Source organism: Xenopus laevis, chromosome 6L (genome assembly GCF_017654675.1).
Source record: "Xenopus laevis strain J_2021 chromosome 6L, Xenopus_laevis_v10.1, whole genome shotgun sequence".
NCBI lineage: Eukaryota > Metazoa > Chordata > Amphibia > Anura > Pipidae > Xenopus > Xenopus laevis.
This window is the reverse complement of record NC_054381.1, coordinates 20,493,860-20,508,888: the sequence shown is the minus strand read 5'-3', so window position 1 is coordinate 20,508,888 and position 15,029 is coordinate 20,493,860. Positions and strand designations below refer to the sequence as shown.

The 15,029-nt window shown below is 38.2% G+C and overlaps 1 protein-coding gene across 9 annotated transcripts in view; it reads right to left on the bottom strand.

The window, feature by feature from the left end:
• The window catches only part of cul2.L (cullin 2 L homeolog), a 67,940-nt gene that overhangs the window by 31,082 nt on the left and 21,829 nt on the right, over window positions 1-15,029 (bottom strand). For all 9 annotated transcript variants that reach the window (XM_018266253.2, XM_018266247.2, XM_018266250.2 and 6 more), the window contains 5 exon segments: window positions 14,474-14,570; window positions 12,110-12,220; window positions 9,000-9,162; window positions 8,014-8,138; window positions 5,701-5,808 (listed from right to left, as the gene is read on the bottom strand). In XM_018266253.2, the coding sequence (XP_018121742.1) occupies window positions 5,701-5,808; window positions 8,014-8,138; window positions 9,000-9,162; window positions 12,110-12,220; window positions 14,474-14,570 (604 nt within the window).

Genomic DNA, 15,029 nt, shown 5'->3' with positions numbered 1-15,029 from the left:
AGGATGTTTTATGCTGATACGTTACGAAACGTGGAGCATATAATGGGGTAAAATTCAAGCTTTGTGACGATTTTCAGAAATTTGATAAAAACCGTTATGTTCAGCATTGCTTTGCAGTTTGGCAGTTTGCAGTAGAAACACTTATTTACCCATATTGGATTCGTCAGAATGTGTACTTTCTGAAAATATATGGTTTTCTGGGGTCTCTGTACTGTTAGGGGGGTCTAATGTCGCATAATACACACACCAGGTGCTTATATTGCAGCAGCCAGCGCGTCAGCCGTGAAAATGTATATACACTATTGTCATTTGGGGGTCTCTGTGCGCCACATAGTTTGGTATATCTATGCATATTGGGCATCAAAGTGTTCAGTAGACCCCTGGCGTTCATATTTAGGATGTTTTATGCTGATACGTTACGAAACGTGGAGCATATAATGGGGTAAAATTCAAGCTTTGTGATGATTTTCAGAAATTTGATAAAAACCGTTATGTTCAGCATTGCTTTGCAGTTTGGCAGTTTGTAGTAGAAACACTTATTTACCCATATTGGATTCGTCAGAATGTGTACTTTCTGAAAATATATGGTTTTCTGGGGTCTCTGTACTGTTAGGGGGTCTAATGTCGCATAATACACACACCAGGTGCTTATATTGCAGCAGCCAGCGCGTCAGCCGTGAAAATGTATATACAGTATTGTCATTTGGGGGTCTCTGTGCGCCACATAGTTTGGTATATCTATGCATATTGGGCATCAAAGTGTTCAGTAGACCGCTGGCGTTCATATTTAGGATGTTTTATGCTGATAAGTTACGAAATGTGGGGCATATAATGGGGTAAAATTCAAGCTTTGTGACGATTTTCAGAAATTTGATAAAAAACGTTATGTTCAGCATTGCTTTGCAGTTTGGCAGTTTGTAGTAGAAACACTTATTTACCCATATTGGATTCGTCAGAATGTGTACTTTCTGAAAATATATGGTTTTCTGGGGTCTCTGTACTGTTAGGTGGTCTAATGTCGCATAATACACACACCGGGTGGTTATATTGCAGCAGCCAGCGCGTCAGCCGTGAAATGTCTATACATATTGTCATTTGGGGGTCTCTGTGCGCCACATAGTTTGGTATATCTATGCACATTGGGCATCAAACTATTTAGTAGACCCCTATGTTTATATTTAGGATGCTTTATGCTGGTAATGATACATGGACAATACGTTGCTGGAAAGTTGAAGCTTTGAGGCAATTTTCAGATATTTCACCAAAACCGCCAAATTTGGCAAAGCCTTGCGACTCAGTAGTTTGGAGCAGAAAGGCATGGGTACCCATTTTAGATTCTGTAGAATGTGTACTTTCCAAAAATGTATGGGTTTGGGGGGTAAACATATATTTCTGTGTTTTTACCCCACAAAAATGCAGACAATGTGCTGATTTTTCATTAGCTGACGTTACCCACAGGACAATTTGTATGTGCTAACTTCATTTTGGGGCCTCTAAATGCCATATACTTTGGTAAACCTATGCACAGTGGGCACCAAACTGTTTGGAGGACCCCTGGCAATCACAATTTGGGTGCTTTTTTGTGATACGTAATGATACATGGGTGATATGATGCTGGATAGTTGAAGCATTGAGGCAATTTTCAGATATTTCACCAAAACCGACAACTTTGGGAAAGCCTTGCGACTCAGTAGTTTGGAGCAATAAGGCATGGGTACCCATTTTAGATTCTGTAGAATGTGTACTTTCCAAAAATGTATGGGTTTGGGGGGTAAACATATATTTCTGTGTTTTTACCCCACAAAAAATGCAGTTAATGTGTTGATCTTTCATTAGCTGAAGTTACCCACAGGACTATTTGTATGCACTAACTTCATTTTGAGGCCTCTAAATGCCAGATACTTTGGTAAACCTATGAACAATGGCCACCAAACTGTTCGGAGGAACCCTGGCAATCATATTTAGGGTGCTTTTTCTTGGTGCATAACGATACATGGGTGATATGGTGCTGAGAAGTTGAAGCTTTGAGGCAATTTTCAGATATTTCACCAAAACCGACAATTGTGGGAAAGCCTTGCGACTCAGTAGTTTGGAGCAGAAAGGCATGGGTACCCATTTTAGATTCGGTAGAATGTGTACTTTCCAAAACTATATGGGTTTTGGGGGGCAAACATATATTTCTGTGTTTTTACCCCGCAAAAATGCAGTCAATGTGTTGATTTTTCATTAGCTGAAGTTACCCACAGAACTGTTTGTATGCGCTAACTTCATTTTGGGGCCTCTAAATGCCAGATACTTTGGTAAACTTATGAACAATGGCCACCAAAATGTTCAGAGGAACCCTGGCAATCATATTTAGGGTGCTTTTTCTTAGTACGTAATGATACATGGGTGATATGGTGCTGGGAAGTTGAAGCTTTGAGGCAATTTTCAGATATTTCACCAAAACCGACAACTTTGGGAAAGCCTTGCGACTCAGTAGTTTGGAGCAGAAAGGCATGGGGACCCATTTTAGATTCGGTAGAATGTGTACTTTCCAAAAATATATGGGTTTTGGGGGTAAACATATATTTCTGTGTTTTTACCCCACAAAAATGCAGTCAATGTGTTGATTTTTCATTAGCTGAAGTTACCCACGGGACTGTTTGTATGCGCTAACTTCATTTTGGGGCCTCTAAATGCCAGATACTTTGGTAAACCTATGAACAATGGCCACCAAACTGTTTGGAGGAACCCTGGCAATCATATTTAGGGTGCTTTTTCTTGGTGCGTAACGATACATGGGTGATATGGTGCTGAGAAGTTGAAGCTTTGAGGCAATTTTCAGATATTTCACCAAAACCGACAATTGTGGGAAAGCCTTGCGACTCAGTAGTTTGGAGCAGAAAGGCATGGGTACCCATTTTAGATTCGGTAGAATGTGTACTTTCCAAAAATATATGGGCTTTGGGGGTAAACATATATTTCTGTGTTTTTACCCCACAAAAATGCAGTCAATGTGTTGATTTTTCATTAGCTGAAGTTACCCACGGGACTGTTTGTATGCGCTAACTTCATTTTGGGGCCTCTAAATGCCAGATACTTTGGTAAACCTATGAACAATGGCCACCAAACTGTTTGGAGGAACCCTGGCAATCATATTTAGGGTGCTTTTCTTGGTGCGTAACGATACATGGGTGATATGGTGCTGAGAAGTTGAAGTTTTGAGGCAATTTTCAGATATTTCACCAAAACCGACAATTGTGGGAAAGCCTTGCGACTCAGTAGTTTGGAGCAGAAAGGCATGGGTACCCATTTTAGATTCGGTAGAATGTGTACTTTCCAAAAATATATGGGTTTTGGGGGTAAACATATATTTCTGTGTTTTTACCCCACAAAAATGCAGTCAATGTGTTGATTTTTCATTAGCTGAAGTTACCCACGGGACTGTTTGTATGCGCTAACTTCATTTTGGGGCCTCTAAATGCCAGATACTTTGGTAAACCTATGAACAATGGCCACCAAACTGTTTGGAGGAACCCTGGCAATCATATTTAGGGTGCTTTTTCTTGGTGTGTAACGATACATGGGTGATATGGTGCTGAGAAGTTGAAGGTTTGAGGCAATTTTCACATATTTCACCAAAACTGACAATTGTGGGAAAGCCTTGCGACTCAGTAGTTTGGAGCAGAAAGGCATGGGTACCCATTTTAGATTCAGTAGAATGTGTACTTTCCAAAAATATATGGGTTTTGGGGGTAAACATATATTTCTGTGTTTTTACCCCACAAAAATGCAGTCAATGTGTTTGATTTTTCATTAGCTGAAGTTACCCACGGGACTGTTTGTATGCGCTAACTTCATTTTGGGGCCTCTAAATGCCAGATACTTTGGTAAACCTATGAACAATGGCCACCAAAATGTTCAGAGGAACCCTGGCAATCATATTTAGGGTGCTTTTTCTTAGTACATAATGATACATGGGTGATATGGTGCTGGGAAGTTGAAGGTTTGAGGCAATTTTCACATATTTCACCAAAACCGACAATTTTGGGAAAGCCTTGCGACTCAGTAGTTTGGAGCAGAAAGGCATGGGTACCCATTTTAGATTCTGTAGAATGTGTACTTTCCAAAAATATATGGGTTTTGGGGGTAAACATATATTTCTGTGTTTTTACCCCACAAAAAATGCAGTCAATGTGTTGATTTCTCAGTAGCTGAAGTAAAGTCCTGATCAATTTGGATGTGCTAACTTCATATTGGTGTCTCTAAATGCCAGATACTTTGGTAAACCTATGCATAATGGGTGTCAAACTGTTCAGTGGACCCCTGGCAATCATATTTCAGGTGCTTTTTCTTGGTACCTAATATAGTTTGGGATATGCGGAGCAGCAAAATAAAACCTTTGCAATGATTTTTCAGAATTTTGAATTTTTTTTTGAAAAACCGCTATGTTCAGACAAGCTTTTATGTTTGGTAGTTGGGATTAGAGAGACATAGTTACCCATTTTGTAATCGGCAGAATGTGTACTTTTCAAAAATGTATGGTTTTCTGGGGTAAACCTACGGTTTCAGGAGTTTTTGCCTTGGAATCTAAAGCATGCCGTTTTCTGCCTTAGTGCTTTCAAAATTCGGCAATATACTGCCGGGAGTTTTTGAGGTACAGAAGTCCTAAATCTCCCTAAAACTATACATATCTGGTATTGGCACGTTCGAGAGAGACATAAGGCTTTCCAAATCAGTTGGATTTTCATCCGTAAAATGAAATATTTTTCTGGTATAAATTGATATACGATGAAAAATGGTAATTTTTCATTTTTTTTTGGTATTTAGCACTATAAATTTTTTTGCACAGGTGGAAATACATGAAAACTCAGGCAGATTTAGAAAGCTCAGTTTCTACCGAAAAAAACAATGTATAGTTTTCCTAGGTAAACTATAGGTTTCCCCTCAGAAAATGCCCCTAAAGTGAGAGAGCACAAAATGTTTCAAAAACGGCTGGCATTTCGCGTAACCAAAATGTGAAATTCTGCTGGCACTTAAAGGGTTAAGAAATAACTCACAGAAACTCCGCTCTTCAGAAAAGGCGACACAGCGACGATCCATCGTGCGGCGCTCGGTTTCTCCTCCCAGGCTCTCTCCTATAAGGAAGGCAGGGAGGAGAAATCGAGCGCCGCACAATGGATCGCCCGATCGCTTTCTGAAGAGGAGTTTCGGTAAGCTATTTCTTAATAAAGGCTTTGTGATTTGAAAGTTTAATTTGTCTTAGTGGTTTTTTTTTTCCCGATGTATTTGAACACATTTTTTTTTTTTTTTTTTTTTAAAAAAACAAACATTTCGATGTTACTGGTCTGTTAAGCAAGATGCATACAAACACAAATCCCAGGGAAAATCTATACTTTATGTTTATGTACACTGCATAAAATAGTTGGATCATTTACTACATTGACGGTTTTATTTTTTTATGTGTACTTGCACGTCTCCTGTAATGCAAATTTATCTCTATACAAAGCCTAAAATATAGGGCTCACTATAAGCCCCAGATATGGGACTTGAAGAGAAAAAAAAATAGAATTTAATGTGATTACACAAATACATATAATTTTTGAATGCATAAGGAAACAGGCTTATTGTAACAGTCAGATATTGGCCTATGTTAAGTGCCTTTATATTTCTGTATGCGCTTGTGCAAGTTGTTACAGGACCAATGCATTACTGTACCTTGTCTAGTGCACTCATAAAATGCTGATCACCATTCAATACACAGTTGACAAGCTGAACAAATTTACTGTGAACTTCTAAAACTGACTCCACAAATTGAGTTGGCATCTAAAAGACAAAAGGGAACATTGATCAAAAAGAGAGAATATAAAAATTAATAAAAAAAAAAAAAAAATAGGGATGCACCGAATACACCATTTTGGATTCGGCCGAATCCTTCGTAAAAGATTCGGCCGGATACCGAACATTTTTTACTTCCATGTTTTGTGACAAAAAGTCACGTGATTTCCCTCCCCACCCCCCATTTGCATATGGAAATTAGGATTCGTAATTCAGTTCGACCGGGCAGAAGGATTCGGCTGAATCCGAATCCTGCTGAAAATGGCCGAATCCCGAACCGAATCCTGGATTCGGTGCATCCCTAAAAAAAAAAACACTAGTGTTTCCTGCATGTAGTATCCCAAGGCCATTTGGAAGAGACATTTTTTTTCTTAAAGTTATCTTAACTATTTTACAGTTCTACTGCTAGATTTCATACTACTACTACTTCATCTATATTAATGTATTTTCTCTGCTACTGCTCTTGATGTGAAGTAACGGCAGCCATATTTAACAGGGTCTGATTTGCAAGTTTGGGATGCAGGCAAGGCCTATGTAAGAGGCTTTTATATTTCTCCCCAACCACTGGCACTAATTCAATGTCAGCAGCCTATATCTACTGCATGCCAATTAATACTCGAACAAAATGACATAAAACTGCTGCATGGCATGATAAAGGTGATAAAAAACAAAAACAGGAAGCGGCTAGCAGTTTTTTTGTGGGGAGCAGACCCACCTGTGATCCAGGGGGTGCAAGGAAATATTGGAGATCTAACAACTGACCAGCTAAGGGATTGTGGATAAGTTGATCAATACTACAGTTGTATGTATACGGCTCCTCCCTCAAAAACAGTTTAAAGGGATTCTGTCATGGGAAAACATGTTTTTTTTTTTTGTTTTTTTTTTTACAAATGAATTACGTTCAAGTAGAATCCTGCATTAGAATCCATCTTTTTCAAAAGAGCACAACAGATATTTTTTTTTACATATTTCATTTTGAAATCTGACATGGGTCTAGACATGTTCTTAGTTTCACAGGTGTCCTCAGTCATGTAACTAATGCTCTGAAACATTTCAGTTACTTTTTACTTCTGGACTACAAGTTGGAGTGTTATCACCCCCACCCTTTCCCTCTAGTAGTCCATCAGCTCCCTGAAACCTGCACTGCTAAAAATGCTTCCATGTCTCACCTATGAAAAACAAGATATGAAATGGAAGATACGAGAACAGCACTTAGTAGAAAAACAATAGAGACCAACCACAACTCCTCCAGTTACATTAAGCAGGAGAAACAATAGCTTATCTCAAAGCAGTTGCATTGTGAAGTGCCGGCGCTATCGGAAAGTACAAGATCAGGCACAATGGCCTGAGATGGCTGCTTACACCAATATTACAATGAAATTGGTTGTATTTATTGTTTCAAAAATATAATTTTAAATGGTAGAATGAATTACATGCAATGTACACTTAGGGGCAAATTCATCATAGGTCGAATATCGAGGGTTAATTAACCCTCGATATTTGACTGGGAATTAAAATCCTTCGACTTCGAATATCGAAGTCGAAGGATTTTAGCGCAAATAGTTCGATCAAACGATCGAAGGAATAATCCTTCGATCGAACGATTAAATCCTTCGAATCGGACAAAAATACTTAGGAAAGCCTATGGGGACCTTCCCCATAGGCTAACATTGAGTTTGGTAGGTTTTAGATGGCGAACTAGGGGGTCGAAGTTTTTTCTTAACAGTACTTCGACTATCGAATGGTCGAATAGTCGAACAATTTTTAGTTCGAATCCTTCGATTCGGAGTCGTAGTCGAACTAGCCCATTCGATGGTCGAAGTAGCCCAAAAAACACTTTGAAATTCGAAGTTTTTTTACTTCGAATCCTTCACTTGAGCTTGGAGAATTGGCCCTTTAGTAATAAAAACGACACCATAAAAATCATGACAGAATCCCTTTAAACCCAGAGGATGTCCGAAAAGTATCTGATGCAGTTTGGGGGACAATAGGGATAATTCTGTCATTACTGTAATAATATACTCATTGTGATTAAGACATCCACCCTCTCTTGGCCCTTGAGACCCCCTGCTTTCCTTTCTTTTCTATTCTTTACTTTCTATTGTATTTAAGTATTTAAGAAATGTGAATCTGCTCCTTTATAACATATCCCTTCTGCTCATTTAACGTTTAAAGGGCTTCATGATTACTCACGTTTTCCTGAGAAAGATTACTAATAGCTCTAAGGCCTTCATCGTGGATATGGTTTTGGAGTTCCTGAATCATATGAGGTAAACCACTGGATACAGCACGAAGAAGAGTATACATGTTGGCCATATCTGCAATATCACAGGGAAAAAATGGAACAAAAAGTGAGAACTGTAAATATCACATACACTGGTATACAAAAATATTCAGAATACCCTTAAAGGGGTTTTTCAGCTTTAAACTCATTTTAGCATGATGCCGCGAGTGATATTCTGAGACCATTTGCAATTGGTTTTCAGTTTTTATTATTTGTTGTTTTTGAGTCATTTAGCTTTTTAATCAAGTTGCAATTTCAGTAGTCTGGTTGCTAGGGTCCAAATTATCCTAGCAACCATGCATTGATTTGAAAAAGAGAATTTAATATATATGAGACTTGAATATGAATTGGAGAGGCCTGGATAGAAACATGAGTTAGTTAGTTAGTTAGTTAGTTATAAAGAGTAATAAAGTAATAAAGAGGCTGCTCAGATGTTCTTCTGCCTAGGAAAGATTTGAGAAAGCTTTCTAATTGTTTTCCTAAGCAGAAGAACATGAGAGCAGCCTCTTTATTTCTCCTGACAACTTCCTTGACTACTTGGTGGTGAAAAATGACCAGCAGGTGGTGCTGTTGGAAAAAAAATTCATTCATATAAAAAGTACATGTATCCCTTAATATCTTGGAATAAAAAAAAAAATGTACATGTATGTACACTGCAAAAGTGCTTAGAAAAGCTCCCTCATCAATTTTACATTCACTTCTTTTTAAATTTTACGTATCCTTTAAATGCTCGTGTAAGGCTCTGGAACACCAGCAAGATCTGAACCAACACTGGAAAAATGCGGAGAAACTAAAAATGGCTTCACCTTAAACAAAACTGAATAAAGTATTGGTTAAACTGGTTAAAGTTCCATAATGTACGGCATAGTGAATGCCCCCACTGCTCCGTGCTTACCGTTTCTCCTTTCTTGTCTGATGATATTGTGACATTCCGCATGTAGAAACTGCAAGTGATCTGCCACCATTCTCTGCTGGCATTCGTGAATCACTTTATTATATGAGCTGGGGTGTAAATACTTCCGACATCTGATTTCTTCATCTTTTAATCTACCTAAAATCTACATGAATAACGTGTGAGAATTTGTTAAAACGCTTTTTAAATTTATGTTTGGTTGTGACACTAATTCTGCAAGTACAAGCTCTTCAATGCTGCCATCACTTTCGAGGCGACACATTTGAACCCTTGCTCGTCATTATAATAAAAGCAAACTTCTCCCTATGAAATGTGGCTCTCCTGAGAAAAAGCTGTTAAAATGCGACTCAGACAACTCTAAACTAATTGCAGAATTGAACCTGTTCTTACCACCTTCCCTAAGGCAGAAGTTAAGGACAGGGATAGCTCGGCCTCCTGGCATTATGCAAATCACTGAGCTCTGGATTTTTTCATCTGGAACTCTGTGCTCTCTTGAGCTTCTTAGTGCTCTTGCTCCCCTCTGGTCAAGAATCAACGACAGTTTGCCCACTGCACTTAAAGGGATTGTTCACCTTTTCATTAACTTTTAGGGGCAGATTTATTAAAGGAGAAGGAAAGGCTAAAATTAAGTAAGCTTTATCAGAAAGGCCTATATAAATACACCAGTAAACCCTCAAAGTAATGCTGCACTAAGTTCTCTGTCAAAAGAAACACAGTATTTCTTTCCTTCTATTGTGTACTCATGGGCTTCTGTATCTGACTTCCTGCCTTCAGCTTAAACCTACTTGCCCCGGGCGTGAGCATGCTCAGTTTGCTCCTCCCCCTCTCTCCTTTAATCTGAGCCCAGAGCGATAAGTGAGCAGGGAGAGACTCAGGCAGGAAGTTATATCACACCATGTTAATACAGCAGCTGCTATTCTAAACAAACAGAGAGTTTCTAGAGCTTTTTACTCAGGTATGGTAAAACATTCTACAGAATAAATATTGCACTCTAGCTTGCACTATTGTGGCTAATCTATTGGCAATAAAATGCCTCTGTAGCTTTCCTTCTCCTTTAATGGTCGAAGTGAAAATTCAAACTTTCTAATTTTTTATTTTGGGTCAAATCTCACAAATTTGAATTGTGAAATATCCAATCTCGTTTCAAGTTTTATCGCGAATTAGAATTTTGTGCTTTATCATACTCTGGCCCTTTAAGAACTTGAATTTGACTATTCGCAGCTTAAAACCTGCCAAATTACTGTATAAATCAACGAGAGAGGTCCAGGGTTTTATTTGGTGATGTCTGCAGCTTTCCCGACATTCAAGTTTTTTTTTTCGGAGATAAAAAACTCGAATCAATTTTTTCTAATTTCTAATCAAATTCGATTCAAGTTTTCGGGTCGATTCAATTCGTCCGAGCTGAGCATTCAATTTTATTAATACATTTCGACTGGTCGAATTTATGGGAGTTTTAAAAAACCAACACATTTAAATTCGAAATTCGACCCTTGATAAATGTGCCTCTAAGTATGATGTAGAGAGGGATATTCTGAGACAATTTGCAATTGGTTTTCATTATTAATTATATGGTTTTTGAGTTATTTAGCTTTTTATTCAGCAGCTCTAAAGTTTGCAATTTTAGCAATCTGGTTGCTAGGGTCCGAATTACACTAGCAACCATGCATTTATTTGAATAAGAGACTGGAATATGAATAGGCAAGGAACTGAATAGAAATATGAGTAATAAAAAGTAGCAATAACAATATATTTGTAGCCTTACAGAGCATTTGTTTTTCAGATGGGGTCAGTGACCCCCATTTAAAAGCTGGAAAGAGTCAGAAGAAGAAGACAAATAATTAAAAAAAAAAAAAATGAAGACCAATTGCAAAGTTGCTTAGAATTGGCCTTTCTACAAGATAACTTAAAGGTGAACCACCCCCTTAACAGAAGGAAGTAAGTCTACAAACTCCCCTTTACACAGAGAAAGGGCTAAACTATATGGAAGCGGATGTCGGAAACAATGCATACAAGTTGGAAGTAGTTGCACTGGTGAAAATATAATGGGACCGACTGATGGAAGATTTCCCATCCGATATGACAGGCCTGTGAGTAGGGAACTCTGCATGATGCTTCTTCATGCAGAAGGAAAACTACAGAAGCAGTTTATTGCCAATAGATTAGCCACAATAGTGCAAGCTATAACACTATATTTATTCTGCAGAATGCTTTACCATACCTGAGCAAACAGCTCTAGAAGCTCTCTGTTTATTTATGATAACAGCTGCCATATTAGCTTGGGGTGACATCACGTCCTGCCCGAGTCTCTATCTGCTCACTCATAGCTCTGGGCTCAGATTACAGCAGGGAGGGAAGGAGGGAAAAGGAAGGATGAGAGGGAGAGAGGAGCTCACGCCCGGGGCAAGAAGGTTTAAGCTGAAGGCAGGAAGTCTAATACAGAAGCCCACGTGTACACAATAGAAGGAAAGAAATGTGGTGTTTCTTTTGACAGAGGACTAAGAGCAGCATTACTTTGAGGATTTACTGGTGTATTTATATAGACCTTTCTGATAAAGCTTACTTAATTTTAGCCTTTCCTTCTCCTTTAAAGTAATGAAAATTGCGCCGCACTGGCACAATTAGTGCGCTTGCTTCGGGATGCTGTATTATAGTTTATTTAATCAAGCTGCTGTGTAGCCATGGACGGGGGCAGCCATTCTAAAATGAAAAAGTAAGAAAAGGCACACGGTTAAACAGCAGATAACAGATAAGCTCTGTAGTATACAATGGGATTCTTCAGAACGTTTCTGGTATCTACTATGTATCCTGTGCTTCAATGGCTGCCCCCATGGCTACACAGCAGTTTGTTTATAAAAACTATAGTTGTGTTTCTGAAGCAAACAGACCCGTTTTTTCAGTACAGGCAACCAGACTTAATATGGTCCTTGCATTAAAACACTTAATTTTTTGGTGTTACTGTTCCTTTAAGGTTTTGTTTCTGATCTGTAAAGTAAACCTGCAAGATATACTAATTGTTTAATAGTTTTTTAATCATTTACATCTTAATGAATCCACAATGAAAAAGACAAACGTTGCAAATAGTTTTTCTTTACCTTTTCCATATATTGTGAGCAGTTTGACTCTTGTAATAAATTTGAAGCTTCTTGTTTATAATACTCCCCTGTTTCAGCCAGAAAAGGCGACTCAAATATTTCTTGATAAAACTGAAATAAAAGTATGTTGGTAAGGCAAGAACGTTTTCACTGAGCAGTGTAAGTAGCACCTGTACAGTAGGAATTGCACATATCTCAGTAAAATTTAGCCACTTCATTAAGTATGAAGATCACACAAACACAGAGGCACCAGAAAATGTTCCTCTTACAGAGCCACATGCAAAGCTCCAGTGTAATTAAAGGGGAACTATTGCGAAAATGAAAATTAAATATACGCTTCATCATACAGAAATAAGAAACTTTCTAAATATAATCAGTTAAAAATGCTGTACCATTTCTGAAATAATCAAGATTATCTTCACTATCCCTCTCTCAGCATCTGTTTCTCTTCATTCTGTCTTCATTCGGGAGTTGGGTGTCAGATGAATGATCCAATATATCTTATAGGGGGGCTCCTTTTGCCTAGAAGATGTATTCGAGCTCACTTAAAATCACCACACATCATGTCTCGCTACATGAAGAATTTGTGCAAAAGGCAGTTATTTGGTAATATTTTGTTTGTACTGGAATCAGTTATTTGAGTGAGCTCTAATTAATTTGCTAGGAAAGGTCCCCCTATAAGATATATGGGATCTAACGGTCAATGAATATCAGACACCCAACAGCTGCATGAAGACAGAATGAAGAGAAACAGATGCTGAGTGAGGAATAGTGAACATAAACTTGATTATTTCAGAAACAATGCAGAATATTTAATTGATTGTATTTAGAAAGTTTCTTATTTCAGTATGAGAAAGCTTACATCAAATATTAATTTCAGCGATAGTTCCCCTTTAAGGCCATAACAAAACCACACTATCATTCATAACCATGGATATACAAGTATAAGTACAACTCAGGTGCATATATATATCTATATATATCTATATATGTATATATATCTATATATCTATATTGTTAGATGGCCACACGTTGGACGATTTTGTTAGTGATCTTACTGTCTTACAATCATTCTTGCTGAAAGGTTCATCATCCCACAAAAAACGACCATACAGGGACCTGTTATCCAGAATGCTCAGGACCTGGGGTTTTCCGGATAATGGATCTTTCCGTAATTTGGGTCTTTATGCCTTTAGTCTACTAGAAATTCATGTAAACATTAAATAAACCCAATAGGCTGGTTTTGCTTCCAATAAGGATTAATTATATCTTAGTTGGGATCAAGTACAAGCTACTGTTTTATTATTACAGAGAAAAAGGAAATCATTTTTAAAAATTTGGATTATTTGGATAAAATGGAGTCTATGGGAGACAGCCATTCCGTAATTCTGAGCTTTCTGGATATCGGGTTTCCGGATAAGGGATCCTATACCAGTACAAAAGTAAGGCCACTTTAACCACAAGCAAAAACTACCCAACATAGAAAAGGCCAAATGCATATAATGGAAAAAAATTCATCTGCAGCACCTCTTTGCTGCAAAAACTTGAATTTATTAGGTCAAACAACCAGGCAACGTTTCGGGCTTACTCTTGCCCTTTCTCAATTGTATTCAACAGTCTGCTAGTCCATTGCTTCATCTTTTTAGAGATGCAACAGTCCATTATTCATTGTGTCCTAGAAAGACATAGTGCATATCCATCTCAATACGAAAATATAGTGTTAAAATAATAGTAAATAAAATGGGATCTGGCACCATTTCTTAGTTATACTGTGAACCTTCAAAAGAAAGGTTAATTTAAGGTTCGCAGTATAACTAAGAAATGGTGCCAGACCCCGGACTGCACTGAGGAAGGTACATCTGAATATTATCCTTATTTTAACACTATGATTTTCGTATTGAGATGGGTATGCACTATGTCTATCTAGGACACAATGAATAATGGATTATCACATCTCTAAAAAGATGAAGCAATGGACTTTAATGGACAAAGAGACTGTTGAATACAATTGGACTCATCACACTTGTTACACTATTTGATTTATGTGTACTTAGGGGGCAGGTTCTGGTGTGGTACACTCTCACTCAAAGAGGGTTAAATAGTTTGTACATTGTATCACCAGACAGGCTTGAGAAAGGGCAAGAGTCAGCCCGAAACGTTGCCTGGTTGTTTGACCTAATAAATTCAAGTTTTCATTTTTTGCAACAAAGAGGTGCTGCAGCAGTATTTTTTTTTTCCTGTATGTCTACGCAAATCCCTGGCAAGGGTTTCCAGACAGCTTCGCACCCAACCAACAAGGTTAAATAAGGTGGTTGAATCACACACAATATTGTCTATTTTAAATCCAAATAATGGCACTGGTACCTTTAAGGGAAATTTTTTCTTATACTGTTCAACATGAACAAAGGAGTTAATAACCCCATGGATTACTTTCTGATTTGGGTCTTCCCCACATCGATCCCTGAAAAAAAAAAGAAAAATCACTGATAGCAAATTATAACAAAATTAAACATTCTAGAAATTCCCAAGAAAGGAGAACTAAGTCCTAAAATCGATTATGGCCAGAAATGAAGTATTTTAGTAACTGAACTTACTGCACCAGCACAATGGTTTCCAATCTCCATAACAGTAATAATCAGCAACAAAACTCTGCTCCCCCATGCAAATTCTTTCCTTTTAGCCACCCCCCCCCCCCACAGGTGACCCAAAATTGTCACTTGCAAACACCCAGAAATTGCAGGTCACCCACGATACCGAGTGCAATGCTGCTCATCCATGACTCTGCCTTGAGGGTCCCTTTATAGTCATAGCAGACGTTGGTAACCCCTGCAATTTTCCAGGCCTATGAAAGTTGTGCTCAGGAGTTCACCACCTTGGATTTTGTTAGGAGTGTCAGTGACACCGCACATGCTCAGTGTGC